General features: G+C 39.4%; 3 protein-coding genes and 2 pseudogenes across 5 annotated transcripts; 1 reads left to right on the top strand and 4 right to left on the bottom strand.

Annotated features, from left to right (window-relative positions):
* The first annotated feature begins 1,008 nt into the window (after positions 1 to 1,008).
* Positions 1,009 to 5,896, top strand: LOC104790933 (ATP-dependent zinc metalloprotease FTSH 7, chloroplastic). Its single transcript, XM_010516730.3, has 13 exons — positions 1,009 to 1,973; positions 2,118 to 2,180; positions 2,257 to 2,391; positions 2,507 to 2,572; positions 2,665 to 2,850; positions 2,943 to 3,029; positions 3,117 to 3,230; positions 3,317 to 3,441; positions 3,537 to 3,645; positions 3,724 to 3,849; positions 3,950 to 4,270; positions 4,359 to 4,482; positions 4,618 to 5,896. The coding sequence occupies exons 1-13, from the start codon at positions 1,599 to 1,601 to the stop codon at positions 4,743 to 4,745; spliced, it is 1,959 nt and encodes a 652-aa protein (XP_010515032.3). The 5' UTR covers positions 1,009 to 1,598; the 3' UTR covers positions 4,746 to 5,896.
* On the bottom strand, positions 5,335 to 5,908 carry LOC104790932 (uncharacterized). The gene has a single exon (XM_010516729.3). It carries the CDS (start codon positions 5,814 to 5,816, stop codon positions 5,430 to 5,432), a length of 387 nt encoding a protein of 128 aa, XP_010515031.1. The 5' UTR covers positions 5,817 to 5,908; the 3' UTR covers positions 5,335 to 5,429.
* Positions 5,909 to 6,430: 522 nt separating this feature from the next.
* Positions 6,431 to 8,860, bottom strand: LOC104790934 (uncharacterized). The gene is made up of 3 exons (XM_010516731.3): positions 8,588 to 8,860; positions 7,137 to 8,485; positions 6,431 to 6,992 (listed from the first exon to the last, which is right to left on the bottom strand). The coding sequence occupies exons 2-3, from the start codon at positions 8,447 to 8,449 to the stop codon at positions 6,740 to 6,742; spliced, it is 1,566 nt and encodes a 521-aa protein (XP_010515033.1). The 5' UTR covers positions 8,450 to 8,485; positions 8,588 to 8,860; the 3' UTR covers positions 6,431 to 6,739.
* Positions 8,861 to 11,551: 2,691 nt separating this feature from the next.
* On the bottom strand, positions 11,552 to 14,518 carry LOC104790937 (putative LRR receptor-like serine/threonine-protein kinase At3g47570 pseudogene; annotated as a pseudogene). The gene is made up of 3 exons (XR_015560432.1): positions 14,077 to 14,518; positions 12,216 to 13,856; positions 11,552 to 12,123 (listed from the first exon to the last, which is right to left on the bottom strand). The product of XR_015560432.1 is annotated as a putative LRR receptor-like serine/threonine-protein kinase At3g47570 pseudogene (transcript).
* A 3,614-nt stretch (positions 14,519 to 18,132) lies between these two features.
* Positions 18,133 to 19,415, bottom strand: LOC147942609 (uncharacterized; annotated as a pseudogene). The gene is made up of 2 exons (XR_015559061.1): positions 18,695 to 19,415; positions 18,133 to 18,547 (listed from the first exon to the last, which is right to left on the bottom strand). The product of XR_015559061.1 is annotated as an uncharacterized LOC147942609 (transcript).
* Between the last annotated feature and the right edge of the window lie 3,709 nt (positions 19,416 to 23,124).

Here is a 23,124-nt window from a genome sequence, read left to right on the forward strand (position 1 = left end):
ATGGATATTTCCTTCTCCTTACAGGATTTGGTATTGATTATCATGGTAGAGCCTTTTGGGAATCTCAGGATTCTCGCGGATTGATGTAATAGCTTTGAAGAAAATCGCTTGGTCCCGTGCTTACAAGATGAATCGCGCATGAGAATATCTCGTTTGCTCTTTCTCTATCCATAATGCTCGTCACTTTCGTTCGGTATTCCTTGTAGTTTTTCAGCTGTTGGTTCAATGTGATTGCGTTCTAACAATATAATAAACCACAAAATGTTAAAAAAACATTCCGGTTAACTAACTTTATAGTCTGATTAAATCGGATTAATGATTAATTACGTATAATAGGATAGTTCTGTCAAAAAAACCGGAAGTACCAGAGGCGAAATTGGAAATTTGTCCCATTTGCATCTTGGCTAAGGTACGGCACCGGATAAGAAGTGAATCCTAGATTCTCAGCTACTCAAAGAACAACAAAAAGAGCCTAAGGAGTAAGGAATAAGAAATGATAGATGTTACTATATAGTATATACACGTGAATAGTGGGTTAGGCTGGATGGAACTAAAGTTTACAAATGATTCAGAGACATTTATAATTTAAGTTATATTAGTTTAACAGTTTGAAGTTTCGGTTTATAGCCTATAGAAGAGCTTTGAAGTTTGAAGGTAATATACAAATGATCCAGAGACATTTATAATTTATTCGTATTAAGACCATACTAGAATTTTGGATTGAGTGATTTTTGGTTTTTTATTTTCTTCTAAAAGAGTAGGATTTGAGTAGGCCTAGTTTGGGCCTCTTTAGACCCCAAGAAACTCTTAATCTTTCTTCAATTATAATCCACGTGTTCCCTTTTGGACCATGTGGTTCAGTGCGTCGTGTCACACTGGATTACTCGGCTTTACCGGTGCCCGGTGTTCTAATTTAGTCGCCCCTAGTGACATCGACGGTCAAATTTTAATCTAACGATCGATCTAACGGTCAATATTCGAAGTTGAATTTCCCAGCAAACCTCTGTCGTCTTGAATTAGACAGATGGATATAAAAAAAAACGAAATATGAAATGTGCGTTCTTTGATTTCCCCAATTTCTAGGGTTTCGAAATTATGACTCTACTACTACTACAACCTTCGAATTTGCTCAACCAAGAATCAACGCTAGGTTCAAATTCGCTACTTGTGTTAGTCATAATACTCTATTGTACTCGAAAGCTTCGAGCTTTTTCAACCATCGTTGTAAGGTTTATCGCCAGAACCCGAATCGCTTCGTCTCCAACTCAATCCCGCTTCCTCTGGAGAAGAAGAAGAAAGCTGTTACGGTGTTGAGAAATCAAGAAAGGTTTAATCTTTTTGATGGGTTTTCTAAGAATACGAGCAGAAGAGTTGTTGTGAATTGTCAAGAAGATGATGATCAGAGAGAGGGTCCGAGTGAGAGTAGTGAGGATGAAGAAAGAAGCCAGAGTACTCCGGCTAAGTCGGGTTCATCGTCGAAGCAAGGGGAAGATAAGGTGTGGCGGTCATCATCAAAGGGGAAGAAGAAGAAGTGGCAGTGGCAGCCTATAATCCAAGCTCAGGGGATTGGAGTTTTGTTGTTGCAATTGGGTGTTGTTATGTTTGTGATGCGATTGCTTTGGCCTGGGATACCTTTACCTGGATCGGAGCCTCGAGTTCAGACGACTTTCGTCAGTGTGCCGTATAGTGAGTTTTTAAGTAAAGTTAATAGTAACCAGGTTCAGAAGGTGGAGGTTGATGGGGTTCAAGTTTTGTTTAAGTTAAGAGATGATGGAAAGTGGAAAGAGAGTGGCAGTAATAGGTTGTCAGAGTCGTCTGAATCGCTGCTTAGAACTGTGTCTCCCACGAAACGAGTTGTGTATTCCACCACAAGACCCGGTGACATCAAAACACCATATGAGAAGATGCTTGGGAATAATGTGGAATTCGGATCTCCTGAGAAACGCTCTGGGGGTTTCTTCAACTCTGGATTGGTAAGGCCACTGGTGGCATTTTTCACTATTTGTGCTACTCCTTAAATAGGATGGCTTTTTCAAAAGAATGGACTTTATTTTCACTTTTCGCAAGCATTTATTCGAAAAGTTTTTTTTTTTTTTTTTTTTTATCTGTTGTTGCAGATAGCTCTTTTCTACATAGCGGTGCTTGCAGGGCTTATTCGATTCCCTCTTAGCTTCTCCACGGTTTGTATCTCCATTATATTTCAGTATGGTGGTTTAAATTATTTCAAGTTCCTAAAAAAGCTATGGTTGTACACAGAATACAACTGGCCAGCTTAGGACCCGGAAGTCTAGTGGTCCTGATGGGGGGAAAGTCTCTGGTGGAGGTGAAACAATCACGTTTGCAGATGTTGCAGGTGTTGATGAAGCAAAGGAAGAGCTAGAAGAAATTGTGGTAGGTTTTTCAGTCTTTAAAGACTTTGCAAGTGCTTATTGATGGTCAGATTGATTGTTAGAACATTATTCTCAGTCTAGTATTTGTCTTTTTACACATGGATTAATTGATGCAGGAATTTCTTAGAAATCCTGACAAGTATGTCCGTCTAGGTGCACGTCCTCCACGTGGTGTCCTATTGGTGAGTTATATCATTTGATTTCACTTTAATCTGATATTGGTTACAATGGCTCTCCTCTAGACTTTGATGCCTTTGATTCTTTTCTTTTCCAGGTTGGTCTCCCCGGAACAGGGAAAACCCTTCTTGCAAAGGCTGTTGCTGGGGAAGCTGAAGTCCCCTTCATAAGTTGTTCTGCAAGTGAGTTTGTAGAGCTGTATGTCGGCATGGGCGCCTCACGTGTAAGGGATCTTTTTGCACGGGCCAAGAAGGAAGCTCCATCAATTATATTTATTGATGAGGTTAGTATCCGTAGTCGATGTCAGATTACTTCTAGTACGTTATACCTCTGGGCATCTTAAACGAGTTTTTCTATTTCCTTTTCATGCTCCAGATAGATGCTGTGGCAAAAAGCCGTGATGGTAAATTCCGAGTCGGCAACAACGACGAAAGAGAGCAAACTTTGAATCAGTTGCTTACGGTTAGTCTGCTTTCATGCACCTTTCCTGCATAAGTAGCACGCTTGATTTTTCCTTGAATCATTTACATGTTGGAAACTTTTCTGCAGGAGATGGATGGTTTTGATAGCAACTCTGCAGTTATCGTTCTTGGAGCTACAAATCGTGCTGATGTCTTAGACCCGGCCCTGCGTCGTCCTGGGAGATTTGATCGTGTTGTTACGGTTGGTAGAATGGATTAACTCTTTATATTTGTAAATAGTTAGGCATTTTGATAAGGTTCTCTCAAAGGCACTGATGCATTTTTCAGGTGGAAACGCCTGACAAAATTGGAAGAGAATCCATCTTGAGAGTCCATGTGTCAAAGAAAGAGCTTCCTTTAGGACATGATGTCAACCTTGGTAATATTGCCTCAATGACCACTGGTTTTACGGGGTACAGTTTTCTATACTATCGCTGATTTGAAATTTCTTCAGTTATACGTTTTTGGGTGTATAGTATCTCATAAACACTTTTGTCCTATTTTGCAGGGCAGACCTTGCAAACTTGGTAAATGAGGCTGCCTTGCTAGCTGGAAGACAGAACAAGGGGACTGTTGAGAAAATTGACTTCATTCAAGCTGTGGAGCGATCAATAGCGGTACCTCTATAACTTTCTGTTCTATTGATTATGTAAGGCAAGTGTCAAAATATGATTTTTACAAAGCATATATTTCAGGGCATAGAGAAAAAATCTGCGAGGCTAAAAGGCAATGAGAAGGCAGTGGTTGCAAGACATGAAGCTGGGCATGCAGTGGTTGGTACTGCTGTTGCAAATCTTCTTACTGGACAGCCACGTGTGGAGGTAAAATGCAAATAAAAATTTTATATATGTATGCTCATTGTCTCTGTTCTTTAATTTCTGTAGATGATTCAAGTCTTCCTCATCTTCATTGTGTTGTCAGAAATTAAGCATATTGCCAAGAACAGGAGGGGCCTTGGGATTTACATATATTCCTCCTACCAGTGAAGACAGATATTTGCTCTTCATTGATGAACTTCTTGGACGTCTGGTTACCCTTCTTGGAGGTCGTGCAGCTGAAGAAGTTGTATACTCAGGACGTATATCAACAGGTGCATTTGACGATATAAGGCGGGCGACTGATATGGCATACAAGGCCGTAGCTGAATATGGTCTTAACCAAAAAATCGGACCTGTGTCTGTGGCTACACTTTCTGGTGGTGGGATTGACGACTCTGGAGGCTCACCATGGGGAAGAGACCAGGTTACAGTCATTTCGCATTGCAGTTTGCTAGGTTTCTATAATATCCCTTGAAATAATGCAAGAGCTAACCTTCCATGTTACAACACAGGGGAAACTAGTTGATCTTGTTCAAAAAGAAGTGACAATTTTGTTACAATCTGCCCTTGATGTTGCGCTGTCTGTTGTACGCGCTAATCCAGATGTATTGGAAGGTCTTGGTGCTCAACTTGAAGGTATAGTAGTATAAGTTTATTTACTCTCATCGAAACAGATTTTGAAAACGCTTAGGACACTATAAGATATCATCGCTAAAAGTTTTGTTCTTCCATGGCTTTGCTCATTTCGATAAATGTCATGTTTTGGTGCAGAGAAAGAGAAAGTAGAGGGTGAAGAACTGCAGAAGTGGTTAAGTATGGTGGTTGCACCAGAAGAACTCGCAGTCTTTGTCAAAGGAAAGCAAGAGCTTCTACTCCCGGCACAAGCTAGCTCCAGTTAACAGCTACTATGTTCTATCATCAATTATAACCATAAAGACAGTTTCTAACACGGTTTATCAGCTCTTTCCTGGCTGCCTTCTGGTATCTCCAGGTCAGGTCTAGTTATCATCATTGCCTAAGCATAGCATTCATGGTTCCAGCATGCGTTGAACACTTGAATCAAAATTGGAAGAACCATATTGGAGTATGACTCTGGTGATATAACTCATAGATGTTTGTTATTCTTGCTAGATACAGTCTCTTAAAGAGAACTTGGCAAAAGTGTATAATTGATTTGGATGTATAAAAAGCCTTCACATATTATATCTGCTTTGAAAATAGTGTGATTCACACTCTTGAATTCCTACAAGGTCCTCTTTGTATATGAATCATCCCTTTGCTCTGTTCTTGAAAGGACTTATGTATGTGTAACGCAGCTCTTAAAGGACACGCACAAAAGGTTGCATTAGCATTACTCATTTTAGTCCGCAAAAATTGGCGTTAGCATTACTCATACTACTCTATTATTCTCAGATTTCTCGAAGTAGTGAGTGAATCTTGATAATTGTTCAGAAAAACAATAACTAGACCATGTGATGTCAAAGAAGATGAAGAAAGAGTAGCTTATATATAATTGAAATCCGAAGAATTATAGAGAATAAAAACAGAGGCATAAACAATGCAAATTACTATACATGTTTCTTTTATTTTTTGAAGAGGCCACCTAAGCCACCAAATCCACCTTCGTTCTTCTTCGGGGCAACAGGCGTTGGAGCTGAGTTCTTACCACCGCGAACGCTTCCTCTGCCACTGGTTGTGCCACTGCTTTTGGTAGCTCCTTTGCCACTGGTACTGCCACTGCTTCTGCTACCTCCTTTGCCGCTGGCAGTGCCACTGCTTCTGGAAGCTTGTTTCTCCTCCACCTTCTGAAGAATTGGATCAGTCTCGTAGAACTGATCTTGCTTTGTCATAAACCCAAGAACAAAGTCGATGGGATTCTTCTCCTCCTTTGCGGGGCCTGAAGCTCCCTTTGCGCCTGTGGCGTAAACCCTGACGGTGGCCGGAGCAAATGACAGAAGTGAAGAAACCATTGTTGCTTATCTCCTCTCTTCTTCTTCTTCTTCTCTTTCCCTGTTTATTTTTTTTATCGGAACTGTGTGTTTGTCTGTCTGTTTTCGTGTGGCATTGATTACAAAAGGATTATAATGAGGTTGGGTGAATCTGAGCCGTTGGATTTTTCTTGGCACAAGCTCTCCACAAGTGTCTTATCCTCTTTCTCTTTCCCCTTCACACATTTTTCTTAAATTACTTGGATACATCATTTTTATTTTGGTTTTAATATTTTTTTAGATATATTTGGGCACAAATATGTAGTAAATTTGTGATTATATTATTTGTAAGAGGTTCTTAAAATGGAAGATTGCACATAGTCATATTCTCCCATTTGTCTGATTTATTTCTTCAAGTGTAACATATGAACGAGGAAGAGACACGCCTTGGTTTTTTCACTTTTTGAGTGTGCAATGTTGTCCCATGTAAAAGTTGTGGCTGAAATTGGGCCGAGGCCCATTTGTTGGAAAAGGTTGTTCAACGCTAGAGCGGTAGACTCTTGTGTGTGAGTCTCTGTTTAGCACCACAACACTGCTGAACGAAGCTCAAAGACGGTAACAATTACATTAAACGATGCAAATATGCTCACTTATTATTTCACCAAAAGCAATGCTCAGTGATTATTATTAGTAGTGTTGGATCTACACATGTTCTTTCTTATTGGACGCATCCATGATCAGTAGACCAATGGAATCTGCGACCGTATTTACTACTGAGTGGAAAGTTAGGCAAAAGCCAAAACAAAAAAACAAAAAGAACCAAAGAGAAGCAATGCTCATCAGCTGCACTGGTTCACTCAAAAACACTACTTACAGTTTTCCTCTTGCTTCTATCGTGTACCTAAGTTCTGTCCCTGTCTCTTCACTGCAGACTGCCGCTAACAAACCACAACATTCACTCGTTCCTAAGCCATTTCCTGAGGAGACTCAGACGATTCTAATGGGAAACATGTTTCTTCACCACCCGTTTGCCAGAGGAAGTTGGCGTAGTTGGCGGCGTGGAAGGAGTTGGTAGGGTCTGCAGATATAGCTTCGAGAAAGTTTTCCTCAGCCGCCCAGAGATCGTCCCGAACTTTCCACAGGAAGATAGCGTATTTGCTGTACGCTTCCGCATCTACATCTTCTGACTCTATGGCTTTCTTGAAGCAGTTCTCCGCTCTAATACACATCCAAAAGCAAACATCATTTGTCAAGTTCCAAAGTTACATAGATTCATGACCAATCTACACACCTTTGATGTTCAATGAGCCAAGTGCAAGAATATACTTCACAAAGTACAAGTAATAAACACTTGAATGTTACCTGTCGTAGTCTTGAGTAACGAGGTAAAGGAACTGAGCGTAGTTAGCTAGGAGCAGATGGTTGTCCGGCTCTTGAGCCAAACCAATCTTATATAAAAGCTCTGTTCTAGTGTGATTGGCATAATCATCCAACTCAATCCTTGCACTGACCGGTGAAACAAATCTCAATCTCATGTCACGATCAACAGGGGAATCTTGCATTTGAACAGCTTCTTCAACCATCGAATTCCACAGACTCCTCTCCTCTTCTCTAATCCCTTCTCCTGAAACCGAGTCTCGGTGTAACGGTAAGTGGGAACCTAACCATTTGGATCCATCAATCCCTTTACCATCTCTTCCACTTACACTAGACTCCTTAAATGAAGAAAAATCAATCCTTTGATGCGTCTGATCTGAACCTTTATTAACCAATGGCACGTCTTTTGTCTCCTCTGAGTGTGGAGGAGATGCTGCAATAGGTAGATTTGATGCAACTGAATGCACAGTGTAGTTCGCCAATAAAACCATCACATAAACCATCAAAGTAGGTGTCTGAGAGAAGACGCGTTGGAAAATCCAAAGCAAAGAAGCACGCATCTCTTTCTTAACCTGCCTAAGAACACCCACCCTAGTCTGCAAGGCAAAGCTATGAAGCTCCTCAAACATGAAAACCATAGAAGAAAAAGCTCTATTGATAGAACAATAACTAGATGCACTAGCTTCTTTAAGCGCTTCTTCTTGTAACTTCCTCTTTATTATCCTAAGTGACAGAGGCAAATCAACACTGTTTGCTTTCATTTCAATGCTTGAATGGTTAACCATCTCTGCCCACGGTGCTTCCAAAGAAGCAAAACCAGGAACAGACTCTTGTAATAGCTTCACAGAACCAAATCTACGACTACCTACTGGTTCTGATTTGTGTTTGTTCTCTTCTTCGTCTTCTTGCCCTGCAATCCTGAATTGTGAGGCTAACTCCTGCATCTTTACAGAGAAGGCTTCGTTGGAGAAGAAACCTGAGCTCGCACTACAAACTCTCCTTAACGAACTATTATTTCTCTTCACCACATCTGTTGTTACCTTAGAGAATTCCCAAAGCTCACAAGATTCAGATCGGTGAAGCTTCCCAGATTGTGTTCCAAGAAACGTGGAAGGTTTTAAACTACTCTGACAAGATAAAGAACCTCCAAAAACGGAGGAGGCATCTCCGGCTCTTCCACGAGAAGAACGACGGCGTTTTGAGGAAGTTAGGGTTTGAGAAAACGACGGACATTGAGGAATCGTCGTGTGACGTCCTGACCAATGAAACGACGTCGTGGTAGCTACTTTCACCTCCATTGTTTACGAAGAGACGCAAATAAAAGATCTCAGAATCTGTATAAATCGAGAAAAAAAAACTACAAAGATTAAAGACAAAATTGATTACGAGAAATTGAAAGATAGAGAGAATGTGAGAGAGAGAGAGAGGTAGAGAACCTTCTTGGTGAGTTTTCAAATTCGTTCGGTTGAAATAGATTTTCTCGGGAAAATTTTGGGTTTGTGAGGCCAAAATCGAATTCAGTGGCTCTCTCCTGAAATTTGTTTACAAACAAAGAAGAAGAAGAAGACAAAAAGCCCTTATACGTAAAATATTTAGCTTAAAAATATAATAATAGAGTCAATTACCGGATATAGCCGGTGATAAGGCGCGTGCTATTTTAGAGAAGAGATTAGATATTTTTTAATCTACGGGCGGAGACGGTTACAGGTGCTGAATGATAAAACTGAGCAACGCGGTTTATTAGGGCAAAAAAGAAAAAACCTACGGATGGTAATAAATCACGTGTTGGGTTTGATAAAGCTGGCTTGATAGTATTTGACACGTACGGGATTGGAGATGGGTTCACGGGCCGCGAGGCCGAGGACATTGTAGAATAATACTACTAGTAAAGTACATGTCAGATGTAAAAATGAAGTGGCTATCTTGATTTGTAGTGCTTTGATATAAGATATACATACGTCCAACAAAGTGGATTATCATACAAATACAGAGGCCATGAAAGAAACTAAATGGGCTTATATATTCTTAACACGAATATGGAGCTACCTACCCAAGCCTTGTTCGGCAAGATGATTTTAATGGAGCTAGGCAAGGCATTACATGTCTTTTTTTTTTTTTTTTTTTTTTTTTTTTTGGTAAAAACATTACATGTCTTCTCTGCCAAGAAATTGCAAATTGTAGTCTTAGTGATAGAATTAAGATGTAACTCTGTATATTTATTTCTGTATCGGTATACAAAGAGAAGCCTAGAGCATCATATTCTTTAGATCGTCTCTCTCAAATTCTCACGCAGGAGAAACTCATATACCAAATGCATGAGTTCTTTTAAAAGATAGAATGAAAGCTTTACTAATCTACAACCGAGCAAGTTGCAGAAAATATCTTTAATAGCCTCCACACGTGTCAGTCCCACGTGATTTATTCTTTCGCATGTACGCCCGATGCAGCTTATCACTTAGTTTCCAAAACCATGATAGACGAAGAACGTAGCTGTTAAGACAATGATTCCTCTTTTAGTCGAGTCACTGAGCTCGTATTGATGAGTTGTGTGTTAACGCATGTACTTCACTTTTTTGTCTAGATTATCATTCTTTCTAGATAATGTAAAGCTGGAAACACAATTTTAATCTAATCTGGAAACAAAAGAGAGCATAAACAGAGGAAACAAAAACAAACCACAGATTATGAAAAGACAATATGATATTTATAAAGAAAACCCCTTCACACTTCAACGTCTGGTAATCTTTCTTTGATTGAGATTAACTCCTTTCAAGCGTTGAAAGGTTAGAGCAGTTACACAAAACAACTGGGATCACTCCTCTAAGAAAATGATTGCTCATGTTCAAATATTGTAGCCGGAAAAAGTTTCCAACCTCCAAACGGATTGCACCACGAAAAAAGTTGTCTGCAAGATTCGGTGATCTTAGAAATGAGAGGTTACTGAAGGATTTTTGGTCAGCCACTTGCTTAACCTCTCATTCTCCTTATCTTGTTTTTACCACAACCTTACATATTTATACTACATTCTATTTTAACCTAATTACTTGCATAATTGTTTTCTAACACAAAATAACCCAATAACATATATGGGCCTTCTAATAAAAACAACATGGCCCATAAGACTTTTCTTCTTTCTTGTACGACACAAAACACATCCTCTCATCTTCTTCTATCTCTCGATTATTCCTTCAACTTCTTCTTCTTACTTTCTTCTGCTCATGTTTGATTCTTTGTGAACTATTAATCAAAGGTGAGATTCCAACAGTTACCGATGAAGGAAGAGACTACATCGGTTAGTTTCAGTCCTCCAAGATCCACAACAATTACTCTTCTGTGTTTTGGGCCACACTTAACTCCATTCCACCTACAGATAGGTAGGGAGACATTCCACGAGTCTAAGACGAATCTACTTGTTTCAGAAACATGAGACTTAAAATCGAGCAATGCGTATTTATCACTCTCCTCCGTTAATCTCGGTATTTGAGCGCAGACCACAGCTGAGTTTTCAAGTGGTTAAGTGAATAGGAAAGCAGATGGAAGAATCAACCTCATAACCATAAAGTAAAAACTCATGGGGAATAAAAGCTTCAATATCAAATACAATCTCTCTTTCTTGACAACCAAGATAACTCTTTGTTGAGACTGAAGCAAAATAAGTTTTGTCACTTCCGAACCCCTATGAAATAATGAGGTTAGCATATAAGCTTACAGAAGCCTACAGATTATTTTTCAAACCTACAGATTACATAAGGTGATTGTGCGATTACCTACTTTTTCATCATGGGAAATTTTGCAAGAATTACCACGAGTACACTCTTCCCTCTGAAAGCTCTGCATACACCGCGAGCCTCTCTGTTCTGCCGTTGCGTCTCTTCATGTATTTTGTAGAATAGTGAATATTACGGACTAAAATCAAAAGCAAAATGCATGTACCTTGTGGTGGTAATGCAGCTCAAAAGAACAGGAGAGTAAATATATTTGGCTCAAAATCACATTAAAAACTTCCAGACCGATCCAAAATGGCATGAGGACTCTTGCCGTGTAAGTCACGGAGAGTTAGCCTCTCTAAAAGCATACATAAAATCACTAGTTTTTATGAATTTTCTGTAGACACCATATCATTTTAGTGAAAGAAAAACACTAAGAACCAAGGACTAACTCTAATCGCTTCTTCGAGCTACGATGCATAGAAATATATACCTAATAGAAGAAACTATTTTACAGCAAATTAAAAAAGACGAACAGAACCTGAACGCTAGGCAAAAACGCACGCCTCTGTTTTGACAACATGATCTCAACTCTATCTTCACGATGTCGGTTTACTCCGGTTTACCGGTTATGTTCTCACCAACTGAAGACTGAAATTTCAAACAAAGCTGGGAAAGAAAAAAAGATTCATATTTATTCGAAAACTGAGAGTTACTGTAAAGCTAGTAGCACAACATTCATATTTTGTCTGCACAAAAAACAAGGATTCATTACTGCAAGCCTTCTAAAGTATGTGTAATAGAGAGAACCAGAAAGCATAGATTATGATAGAAAATATTACATAGGCTTTAGTATAAGCCCTTTTATTGGGTTACAAAGGCTGTAGAGGAAATCATAATCACTTCAACGTCTAGCTGTTCTTCTGGTTTTAAAGAACCTCTCTCTGATTGAGATTAACTCTTTTGCAGCTTCACTCGTTGCCAACCGGTTGATCGGGGATTCTCCACAGCACCTAATTCCCAATTCCAAAACCAATTTCAAGCACTCAGAAACAGGGAAACCGATTCTGAGACCACTGTGAAGAATCGATACGTCGACAATGTCCAAGACTTGCTCTGGCAACGCCGATTTGGTGTAGTTGTGCAGGGTGAAGTTTCCTCCAAATAACTCATTGGTTGGTGTTTTCCAGTGAACATTTCCAAAAGGAGAACCCCAAAGCTATACACATCACCGTGTATTGATGGTTGTCCTCCCATTCCATATTCTACACCATAGTTAAAAGACAACAAGATTGTATGAAAAAAAGTACATTAACTTTCTCTTCATTTAAACATTCCATATGTGTAATAGTTTTACCTGGTGCGGCATAGCCAATAGTTCCTCTGACACCAGCTGAGCTTAGTTGGTTCATGAAGGACTCCTGGTCAAACTTGAGGAGAAGACGAGCGAGACCAAAGTCGCTAACATGGGCGGTCAGATCATCATCTAAAAGGACGTTTCCTGGCTTAAGATCACAATGAGCTATAGGTTCATGGCAATGAACATGAAGATAGTCCAACACAGTAGCCACGTCTATGGAAATCTTGAGCCTTTCAAGAAGTGTCAAGGTTCTTGAAGGCCTACGAATCTCTTCCACATCCTCTGCAGCCACATATCCAAACTTCCATTTGGCATGAACTCATATATGAGAGCTCTGAATTCATTTCCTTGAAAATCAATACTAGCGCAAGCTGACAATAGTTTCACAAGATTACGATGCCTTATGTCTTTCAAGGATTCACATTCTGCCATACAGCTCTTCATCGCTCCACGTCTCTTTAAGTTTAAAACTTTCACTGCAACAATCTTGTTCTCTGCCGGCAGCAAAGCCTTAAACACAGTACCAAAACTGCCTGACCCAACCATCTTGCTCAAAGAGAATCCATCTGTCGCATTTCGGAGTTCTCCGTAACTTAACTTCTCATGGAAAATCTCCAATGTGGTAGGAGCTGAATTATTGGTCTTCTGGTTCTTCTTTCTTTTTCTAAACCAACGTAGAGAAACAATGAACACTAACAAAAGTAAAATTATGCCTACGCTGACCCCAATCGCAACTTTCCTCAAAAGCATAGGAGATGGATGTTTCGTCTCTATTGGTGGTGCTTGCACAATGCAAGGTTGTAGTTTCAATTCCTTGATTCCTCCACAACGATTTTTGTTCCCAAATACCGAAATATGGTAGAGTTCTGAAATCTTCCTTTTGTTGGCACCCTTCCCTCAAAATTATTCATGGATAGATTGAGATATTCCAACTTTAAAAAGCTTTCAAAATATCCAGGTATGCTACCAGCCAGAGAGATTATTATTCGACAAATCAACTTTTTTAACACCCACCAACCTTTTTATATCTGGTATTTTTCCATCAAAAGAATTTCCTTGTAGATATATTTCTTCCATTGAGAGACAGTTTCCCAAAGTCTGTGAGAGTTCCCCTGCTAATTTATTGTTGGAAGCAGATAGTCGAACGAGATTTTGTAGTCGTCCAACATCTTTTGGTAGAGTGCCTGTGATAGAATTACTTGGCATGCTAAAGGTAAGAAGGTGTGAAAGCTGCATAACTTCCGTAGGTATGGACCCATTCAACTTATTATACCCAATCTCTAAGTATAACAAGTCACTGCAGTTACCGAGACTTGGAGGAATGGTTCCTTCAAAACTATTGTTGTACAAATAGAGTTTTTCTAACCGAGTGAGGTTGCCGATAGTAGATGGTATTACTCCTAACAATTTTGTTTGAACTGAGATCTAAAGCCCCAAGTCCAAAAAGATTACCAAGAGATGTTGGGAGTGATCCAGACAACATATTGTCCTTTAACAGAAGCTTTTGGAGACCCATGAGATTTCCAATATCGTGAGGAACTCTTCCAAAGATGTGATTTTTTTCAAGGTTTAAAACGGTGAGTTCCTTGGAAAGATTGGCAATGAAAGTAGGCAACTCACTGAAATCTTGTGGAATTCCTCATCGGTTTACATTATACGTACAAGGCTTATATAGCCAAAATAGTTACACAAATAGAGGAGAGGATCGAGGTGAGGTTCCACACAATCTGGAACAATATTAACAACTTAAACAATTTCCTAGATACGTGTAACAAAATATATATATGTCTTTCACCCTCCCGCAGTCACATCGTCGGAAGAACGGTGAGGCTGATGCGAAACTCATTGTGAATTGAACTAGGTAGGCCTTTTGTGAAAATATCTGCATATTGGAGTGAAGTAGGTACGTGCAGAACCTTGACCTCGCTGATAGCTACCTTGTCTCGGACGAAATGTATGTCGAGCTCTACATGCTTTGTTCGTTGGTGCCGTACTGGGTTAGTTGAGAGGTAGACGGACCCGATATTATCACAGTAAACGACAGAGGCATGTTGAATTGGTCGGTGGAGCTCTAGCATAAGATTCCGTATCCAAGTGAGCTCGGCAACAGTGTTGGCGACGCCTTTGTACTCTGCCTCCGAACTGGAACGAGACGGCGTTGGCTGTTGTTTGGCGGACCAAGACACAAGATTCGGACCTAGAAAGACACAGTAACCGGAAGTAGAACGACGGGTTTCTGGACAGCCTGCCCAGTTGGCATCGGAGTAAGCTGTAAGTGTATCTATTTGACCTCGGACCATCTGTATTCCATAATTGACTGTCCCTTTTAGTTATCGGAGAATACGTTTGAGTGCAACGAGATGTGGTTGTCGTGGAGTGTGCATATAGAGGCAAATCTGATGAACTGCATAAGAGATATCTCTCCTTGTCAAAGTTAGATATTGGAGAGCTTCGGCAAGTTGGCGATAAGATGTTGGATCAGCGACTGGGTCGCCGTCGTCGATGGAGAGTTTTGACTTGAGGTCCACTGGAGTGGCCAGAGGTTTGCAGGCGGACATTCCAGCTCAAGCAAGTATGTCCTGCGCATAAACAGATTGTGATAAAAAGAGACCCCTTTTGTTGTACTCTGCTTTTATGCCAAGAAAGTGACGCAGTTTGCCCATGTCTGTCATCGGGAATTCTGATTTGAGCTTGGCAATGACACGTTGCAGTAATGTTGTTGTTGAGGCTGTGAGAAGGATGTCATCGACATATAAGAGCAGATAGGAGAAGTCACGTCCTTTCCTGAAAATAAACAAAGACGAATCTGCTCTACTTTGAACAAAGCCCATGAGTTTCAAGAAAGACGTAAATCGAGCATTCCAAGCTCTAGGAGCTTGTTTAAGGCCATAGATTGCTTTGTTCAATTTGCAAACATGATTTGGATAGTTAGGATCAACAAACCCCGGTGGTTGATGCATATAGACAGTCTCTTCTAGATCCCCTTGTAAAAACGCGTTTTTAACATCTAATTGATGTATTGGCCATGCCAAACCAACAGCCACATTAAGAACCACACGAATTGTAGCAGGCTTAACGACCGGACTAAATGTTTTTGTGTAGTCGACACCCTCTTTTTGAGACTTTCCATTAGCAACCAATCTCGCTTTATGACGTGACAAAACACCATTCTCATCGTACTTGTGTTTAAATAACCACATAGATCGAACAATATTAACATTAGGCGGACGAGGAACTAAGTTCCAACTCTTAGTTTTAATCATAGCACCATGTTCATCTGTCATTGCGGGATTCCAGTTAGGGTCTGAGAGAGCAGAGAGATGGCTTTTTGGTATTGGGGATTTGGTTTTGTGAAGAAGAGCGTTGGTTTTGGCAAGAAGTGATATCATCTGTCTGGGTTTGGTGATACCAGATTTGGATCTAGTTTGAATGGTAGAGGGAACATGAAAGATTGGGTCTGGACGAGGAGGGCGTGTTGGTGCTGTAAGTGGTGGGAGTTACGGTGGTGAAGAGAATGGGGCTTGCAAGATGGATTTAAAGAGCGGTGATGGTTCAGGTGTGTCTAGAAAAGAATACGTTTCTTTTGGTGCAGAAAGGTTTGCAGCGGGAAATTTCTCTTTGTCAAAGAAAACATGACGCGAGATGATTATACGATTGGTTTTCAAATCCATACAGCGGTATCCTCTATGTTGGGTTGGGTAGCCAAGGAACAAACACGGGGTTGTGCGTGGGGACAACTTAGGCAGAGTAGAGTGATTCAGGTTCGGGAAACATAAGCATCCAAAAACTCTGAGATGCTCATAGGCTGGGCGTTTGTTATAAAGCAAAGTGAAGGGAATTTGATTGGAAATGGCTTTTGATGGTGTGATGTTGAGGATATGAGCCGCTGTATGTAGAGCTTCGACCCAAAATGATGGTGAGAGTCGAGCTTGGAATAGGAGAGTTCGAACGGTGTTGTTAATGGTTCGAATCATCCTCTCTGAACGGCCATTTTGCTGATAATGTGTGTGGACAGGAAAAACGGAAATGTATACCTTTAGAGCCAAAATAGTTGTGAAAATCTTTGTTGTTCTATTCCCCCCCCCCCCCATTATCACACTGGAAATTTTTGATGGAAGTGTGAAATTGATTTTCAATTAGATTTGAAAAATGAAGGAACTTTGAAAACACGTCACTCTTACGACGAAGGGGATAAACCCATAGATGGTGAGTGAATTGATCAAGAAACAACACATAATAACGAAAACCACTCACGCTAGGGATGGGAGATGTCCATATGTCCGAATGGACTATGTCAAAGGGTTGAGTAACCAAAGTTTCAGAAGCAACAAACGGAAGCTTTATTGATTTACCTAAAAAACAAGGTTCGCAAGAAGATGAAAGTTTCCCTTTATTACATAACATAGGATTCAATTGAAAAATAGAAGAAAGAGAAGCATTATTTGTGTGACCTAAGCGTTTGTGCCATAGATCGGGGGTTGTAGCCAAAAGAGTTGTGGAAGCTACCGGCGTTTTATTGATTGTGGAAGGAAGAGAGTAGAGATCGCCGGAGCTATCACTTCGGAGCATTGATGTCCGTGTTTGAAGGTCCTTAACAGTAAAACCAAAAGGATCAAAATCAACAGAACACCAATTGTCTTTAGTGAATTTACGAACAGAGATTAGATTCTTAACAATTTTAGGAGTGACTAGGACATTGTTAAGAGATAGGGATTTGGTGTTTGTTTGAATTTAAGATGAACCTATGGCTGAGACAGGGATGGAGGAACCGTTACCCACAAAGACAGATTGACCGGTGTTATGTTTAAAAGTAGAGTGGAGCGTACCTGCATCTGCGGCTAGATGTGCCGTGGCGCCGGAATCCATGTACCAGTCCGTAGAAGAAGGATCGGCGATGGCTTCAGAGGTGTAAGCTTGCAACGGAAATTCAACGAGGTTGGCCTGCTGTGGTGGAGCAGGAAATGAGCGCAGAGCTGGTGGCCACTGCGGGTATTGAGGCATCCAGTATGGAGGTTGTGGTGGCCAAAACGGTGGTCCATTCCAGGGATTGCGATTGTAGGAGGAATGTCCTCTGTTTCCTCTGTTGTTGCCTCTTCCTCCTCTGCGATTTCCTCTGTGACCGTCGTTGCGGTTGCGAAAGTGTGGATTCTGCACTGGTGTGGTCGTGGCAGTGAGTGCAGTTGAGGATGAGGAGGTGTCTGAGTGTGAAGCAGTGACACGAGTACTCTTCTTGAGTCTGGTCTCTTCCCACTCAAGCATCGATTTGGCAGACTCATAAGAAGGAAAAGGATCTTTGTGTTTGATAACGTTAATGATGTTATCAAACTTGTCGTTAAGACCATTTATGATGTACACAACGAGAGTCCGGTCGGTGACTTGTGTACCAACATTGGTTAGAAGAGCTGCTGTTGATTTCATCTTCTGACAATAGTCACGAACAGTCATGTCGCCGATCTCCATTGTGCGGAGTTCGTTGTCGAGTTGAATGGCTCTCGCATCTTTGTTGTTACGGAATTGAGACTCCACACGATTCCAGACGTCACGAGCAGTACCACCGGTCTGGAAGGAGGAGCGAAACAGTGGTGGCGCCATGGTGCTGTAAAGCCAAAGCTTCACCAGACCATCATGTTTCAACCAAGCATCGTCGTTGGCATTGGCAGGATGGAGAGAACCATCCAAATGACCGGAGACGTCGAAAGCCATGCAGTGTGTGAGAAGAAGCTCACGCCAGGCATCATAGTTGTGCTCATCTTCATCAAGGAGCACAAGTATTTGATTTTTGATGTTTGTAACACCAAAAAAGCGTTCATTAGAGCTGTTAGGAGCAGCCATTAATGGCGAAAAGAAAGAAACAGATAAAAGAAAAGAGAGAGAGAAAAGAAATGAAAGAGGATCAAAGTCCTAGATGCTGTGATACCATGAAATCTTGTGGAATTCCTCATCGGTTTACATTATACGTACAAGGATTATATAGCCAAAATAGTTACACAAATAGAGGAGAGGATCGAGGTGAGGTTCCACACAATCTGGAACAATATTAACAACTTAAACAATTTCCTAGATACGTGTAACAAAATATATATATGTCTTTCACTCACCCCCAAGCCTATTCCCACCAATCCCTAATTTCTCTAGTTGGGTGCAGTTTGTTAAAGAACTGATCAATTCAAGATCTCCAGAAGAGTAACTTCCCAGAGAATTGCCACTGAGAATTAACCATTGCAAATTTGGTACATTTCTAAAGGTAGGAATACTTCCTGTGAGATTGTTGTCATTCAATGCCACTTTTCGAAGAGTCGAGATATTGGAAAATGTTGTTGGAATGGAACCTGTGAGATAATTTCTTCCCATATTTAACTCTTGAAGATTTGGTAGCAGAATACCAAAATCAGGTCTCAGGGGACCCGAGAAATGATTTAAAGCCATATATAAAATCCCAAGTGAGGACATATTATAGATAGCAGGGGGAATAACACCTGAGAATTTGTTGAATGATAATTCAAGTATCATCATTTGACTCAGCCTAGCTATATCAGCTGGAATTTCTCCTTCCATATTGTTTCCTCCGAAACTAGCTTGGATGAGTGATGTCAAGTTTCCTAGAGATGTCGGAAGCTTCCCTTTCAGATTGTTATCACGGAAATTTAAAACAACAAGGTTTGTCAATGACCCTAGTTCTGAAGGAACACCTCGTCCAAGAGGATTCAAAAATAAATCAAGTTCCAACAATCTAGAGCAGTTAGACAAACTGGCTGGAATCCCTCCTCCCAGATAATTAATGCCCATATATAAGTATTCAAGTCTAAACAAGTTTCCCACCTCTTGAGGTATGTTTCCACCAAAGGAATTATTAGAGAGATCAAGATATATGAGGAAGGAAAGATTACCAATAGATGGCGATATCTCTCCGCCTTATTGCAATCTTTTGAGCTCCAAACGAGTAACTCTCTTGTGTTTGCGGCCACATGTAACCCCCATCCAGTTGCAGAGTGGGAATGAGTTATTCCACGAGGACAAGACAACTCTTTTGTCTTCAGAAATTTGAGACTTGAACGCGAGCAACGCTTGCTTATCACTTTCATCGGTAAAACCATGTGCTTCAAGTAACATGAGAGCATTGAAAGCAAGTAAAAGAAATAGCGATAAGATATATATGTTCAAGTAACAACGCTTGCTTATCACTCTCATGCTTCCCATATTTTTTTCTTTTGTTGGTTTAAAAGCTTGTGGTGCTTCTCATGTTTTGTAGGAAAGTGTATATATAAGAGATGAATCGACTGCAAAATACCTTAACTTGTGGTGAAAATTAAACTTGAAGCAAGAAATAGCGATAAGATATATGCTCACAACCAAAGAGATTTGTCCAAAATGGCATAGATTCTTGCCGTCTAGACTCATATGCCGTGTAAGTCAACTAGTCAACTGTCTAGAAAGACAAAAATACATTTCACGAGTCTTTAAACTTTTTTTAGACGTCATATGTTAATGTGTTAACCCTCAACGACTAAAATAAAAACACTTTTAAGTTACATCCGACTGGGACTTTTCGTTTATTTACCCCAGGAAAATGCTTATCATTTGTTAAAGCTGTTAACACAAGATTCATATAAAGAATCAGAATCAAGAAAGTTGTTTATTAAACAAGACAACAATATTATAAAATTATAAGCAAATTAAAATCTTTGGCCTCGCAGTTATAAGGAATATCACTACATAAAATAGTAATTTACACACAATTCTTATATTCAAAATCTTCATAGACCAGGTAAAAAGTTAATGTAGCAATGCTTCTGACCAAGAATGCCTTGACCGCATAGCTAGACAAAAATATTTGTGAGCTAGCTAGGTCCTAATAGCAGGGAACAAAGAAAAAAGAAGCAAAACAGTAACACAGAAGATGAAGAAGAGAACCCAGGACTGACTGTAATCGCTTCTCAGAACTACAATGTAAAGAAATATAACCAATATAAGAATTTTTTTTTATATAATAAACTTTATATTAATACTAGAAAAGGACCAGTCCGATGTGCACGTTAAATTTTTTGTAAATAAATTTAAATTTAATAAAAATATATTAAAATTTATTATACATTATTTATAAATTTTTTTGCTATAATACATTGATTTATATCCATATACAAATCTTTTTTGTATATTACCACTAAAAGTGTATTTTTTACACCTAGGTATATTGTATGTTACAAATATATTATTTACCACTGATTGCGAGTAATTACCCGATACACTTAACTGCAAGGTAGTATATACGGGGTCGAATCCACAAGGACCAATGGTACATTAAAGATTTGCGAGAGTCGTAAAAAGCTAAAGCGGACGAATGTTTGTTTGTTTAGTTTTCAAGTTTGTAAATAAAAATACAAAGAAATAAAATCGATTAACTTATAAGATTAAAACATTGGGTCATATGGTATTTCAGAGATCAATGACTAATGAGAAAATGAAATATAAGATTCAATAATTAAGAATCATTCTAGAACATGAACACTACAATAGACTAACCCTCTTTTAAGGCATTAGAAACTAAATTTGACTATTAGTTTGCTAAACTTTCATTTGCAACCTCCTAACCAAATTTGCATTACAATCAAGTTCATTAAGTTCACAATGCGTCCTAACATCAACTTTCGCAGGCTATAATTACATTGCTCAATTCACACTCTTTCAGGCATTCTATCGAACATTTTTGATGCATAGAAAAACCTAGAGTTTAAAACAAGGTGATCAGTCCTATTTTAGCATTAAGATCATGTGAATCAAAGAACCTAAGGATTAAGAACTCCAAACAATAATTAAAACATCAATTCATTGAATCTCCTAATTGGAACCCTAAAACCCAATTGGAGAACTTCTCACACATAGCAAAATTAACAAAAATCATAGATGAAGAAAACATGATTAAATTGCAGAAATAATAAGAAAGGGTTTAGAAATCTTCTCCAAATTGTCAATGAGGATGAATCTCTAGAATCCCAAAAGAACGACTTACAAAAAGTCTCAGGTTGCAGAAAAGAAAACATGGAATAAAACTTAGGGTTTTTCTACCAGCAAATAAAAAGTATTTATAGAGTTCTCCAAATAAGGTAAAAAAAAGGTAACGACCTAGTCAAAACATTTCTCAGCCATGCGGGTTTTTTAAGTAGGCGGTTTTTGACGTGAAACTTGCCAGTTCAGACTTGTTTCTTAGCCAGGTGGGTTCCTCAGATATGCGGGTTTTAACATCAAATTTGTCGGGTTAGACTTCGCTTCTCAGCCAGGCGGGTTTCTCAGATAGGCGTGTTTTAACGTGAAAGTTGTCGGGTTAGACTTTGTTTCTTAGCTCGGCGGATTCCTTTGGTAGGTGGGTTTTCACGTGAACCAACATCCATCTCATATGCTTGTTTGCATCCAAAATTGCTCATTTTTCTTCCATTTTCCTCCAAAGTGTTCTAAAACCTATAAAGACTCGATAAAGAACTAAAAGAATCCAAAAACACATTTTGACTCAATAAAAAGTATATAATAAGAGAGAAAACAAAGACATAAAGCCGATAAAAATACCATATATCAACTCCCCCTCGACTTAGATCTTTGTTTGCCCTCAAGCAAAACAAAAAACTTTGCCAAGGAAAGAGGTTTGAAAACGCGAGAACTCACATATTCTTCTGGGATTACGCTATAAAACAATTTCCTGCAAACCAACATCACAAAGCTCATATCAAACCGTACTAAATCGTACTTTGCCATGACCGTAGCAACTTCATAAATCCTAAGATCACAAAGACTTTCAGAATCAGATAACTTAACCTTTTAACATTCATTAGTAAAATGTGTGCACTCTCACAAAGGGGATATCGAACACATTATGGTCTAGGTGTAAGGACAATTTCAAGGTGGCTCAAGTGTTTAAGGTTTCCAGCAATGTGAACGGATGCAAATCATTATGCAAAATCACAGTGAGACACAGACCAATTGGGAGGTACACAGCTTCCCTCTAACTCGGATCAAACCAACCAACGTAAAACTCCAAACAAATCATCATTGTTCTAGATGCTTTTGATAAATAAATAAGAGTACTCTGACTTTTCCGGTTCCATTCTTACTCCTTTCCCATTTTATTCATTTTGTTTGTTTTCTCTGTTTTCTTATCTTTTTTTATATATGGAAGAGTGGAACCGGTTCTAGTCTCACAAAATTGCATCAAAAGAACTAAAAATCATGAAAACTCAACACATGCTTATGAACATAACCTCACAACCAAAAAAATTCGATATCAATCACCCAAACAAACTACAATGACAATCCTAACTAAAGGAAAGCTATGTCGGTCTGTATACTCCATAGTTTTTGCACATGAATGCACATGATGATGATGACCAGAGAATGTGAGTGGTATGAAGCAAGGATAGGGGTAAAGGTGTGGTACTAGACTAAAAATGAGTCTAGCCATTAAGATTTTACAAAGAGTGGTAAAAATGATGGACACTAAACTCTAAATGTATGATCCATTACATGATTCTCAACCCTCTAAGTGAGATATAATAAGTCCATATTAAGTCCAAATAAGCAAGGCCAAGCTCAAATCATCCAAATTTTCAAGTGGCAGGAATTATTGAAGTGCTCAAGTCATGATTTTTTTTTCTAAACTTCCAAGTCATCCTTAAAGAATGCTAAATGTTCCCAACTCCCAAGGCAATGAATCAAGCATGGTGCAATGCCCTAAGAAAAGATCATAGTTCTCAACCAGCATTTTGACTCAATAAAACAAACTGACTGACTCAAAAGAAATCAACAAAAGAGAAACAACCAAAGCAAACAAGATTAGTAGACATATGACACCTTCCCCCAGACTCGCTTCACACCGTCTCAGTGTGAAAACAAATCCAATAAAAGATGTCAAACAGACTCA

Source organism: Camelina sativa, chromosome 6, assembly GCF_030686135.1.
Source record: "Camelina sativa cultivar CO46 ecotype springtype chromosome 6, ASM3068613v1".
In the NCBI taxonomy this organism is placed as follows: domain Eukaryota; kingdom Viridiplantae; phylum Streptophyta; class Magnoliopsida; order Brassicales; family Brassicaceae; genus Camelina; species Camelina sativa.

Excerpts from the sequence above, each read along its gene's own strand:
- LOC104790933 (XM_010516730.3), top strand. The coding sequence starts at position 1,599 with ATGTTTGTGATGCGATTGCTTTGGCCTGGGATACCTTTACCTGGATCG. Across the intron at positions 4,271-4,358 it reads CACCATGGGGAAGAGACCAG|GGGAAACTAGTTGATCTTGT; the intron begins GTTACAGTCATT and ends GTTACAACACAG. Across the intron at positions 4,483-4,617 it reads TCTTGGTGCTCAACTTGAAG|AGAAAGAGAAAGTAGAGGGT; the intron begins GTATAGTAGTAT and ends GTTTTGGTGCAG.
- LOC104790932 (XM_010516729.3), bottom strand. The coding sequence starts at position 5,816 with ATGGTTTCTTCACTTCTGTCATTTGCTCCGGCCACCGTCAGGGTTTAC.
- LOC104790934 (XM_010516731.3), bottom strand. The coding sequence starts at position 8,449 with ATGGAGGTGAAAGTAGCTACCACGACGTCGTTTCATTGGTCAGGACGT. Across the intron at positions 6,993-7,136 it reads GTTACTCAAGACTACGACAG|AGCGGAGAACTGCTTCAAGA; the intron begins GTAACATTCAAG and ends GATGTGTATTAG.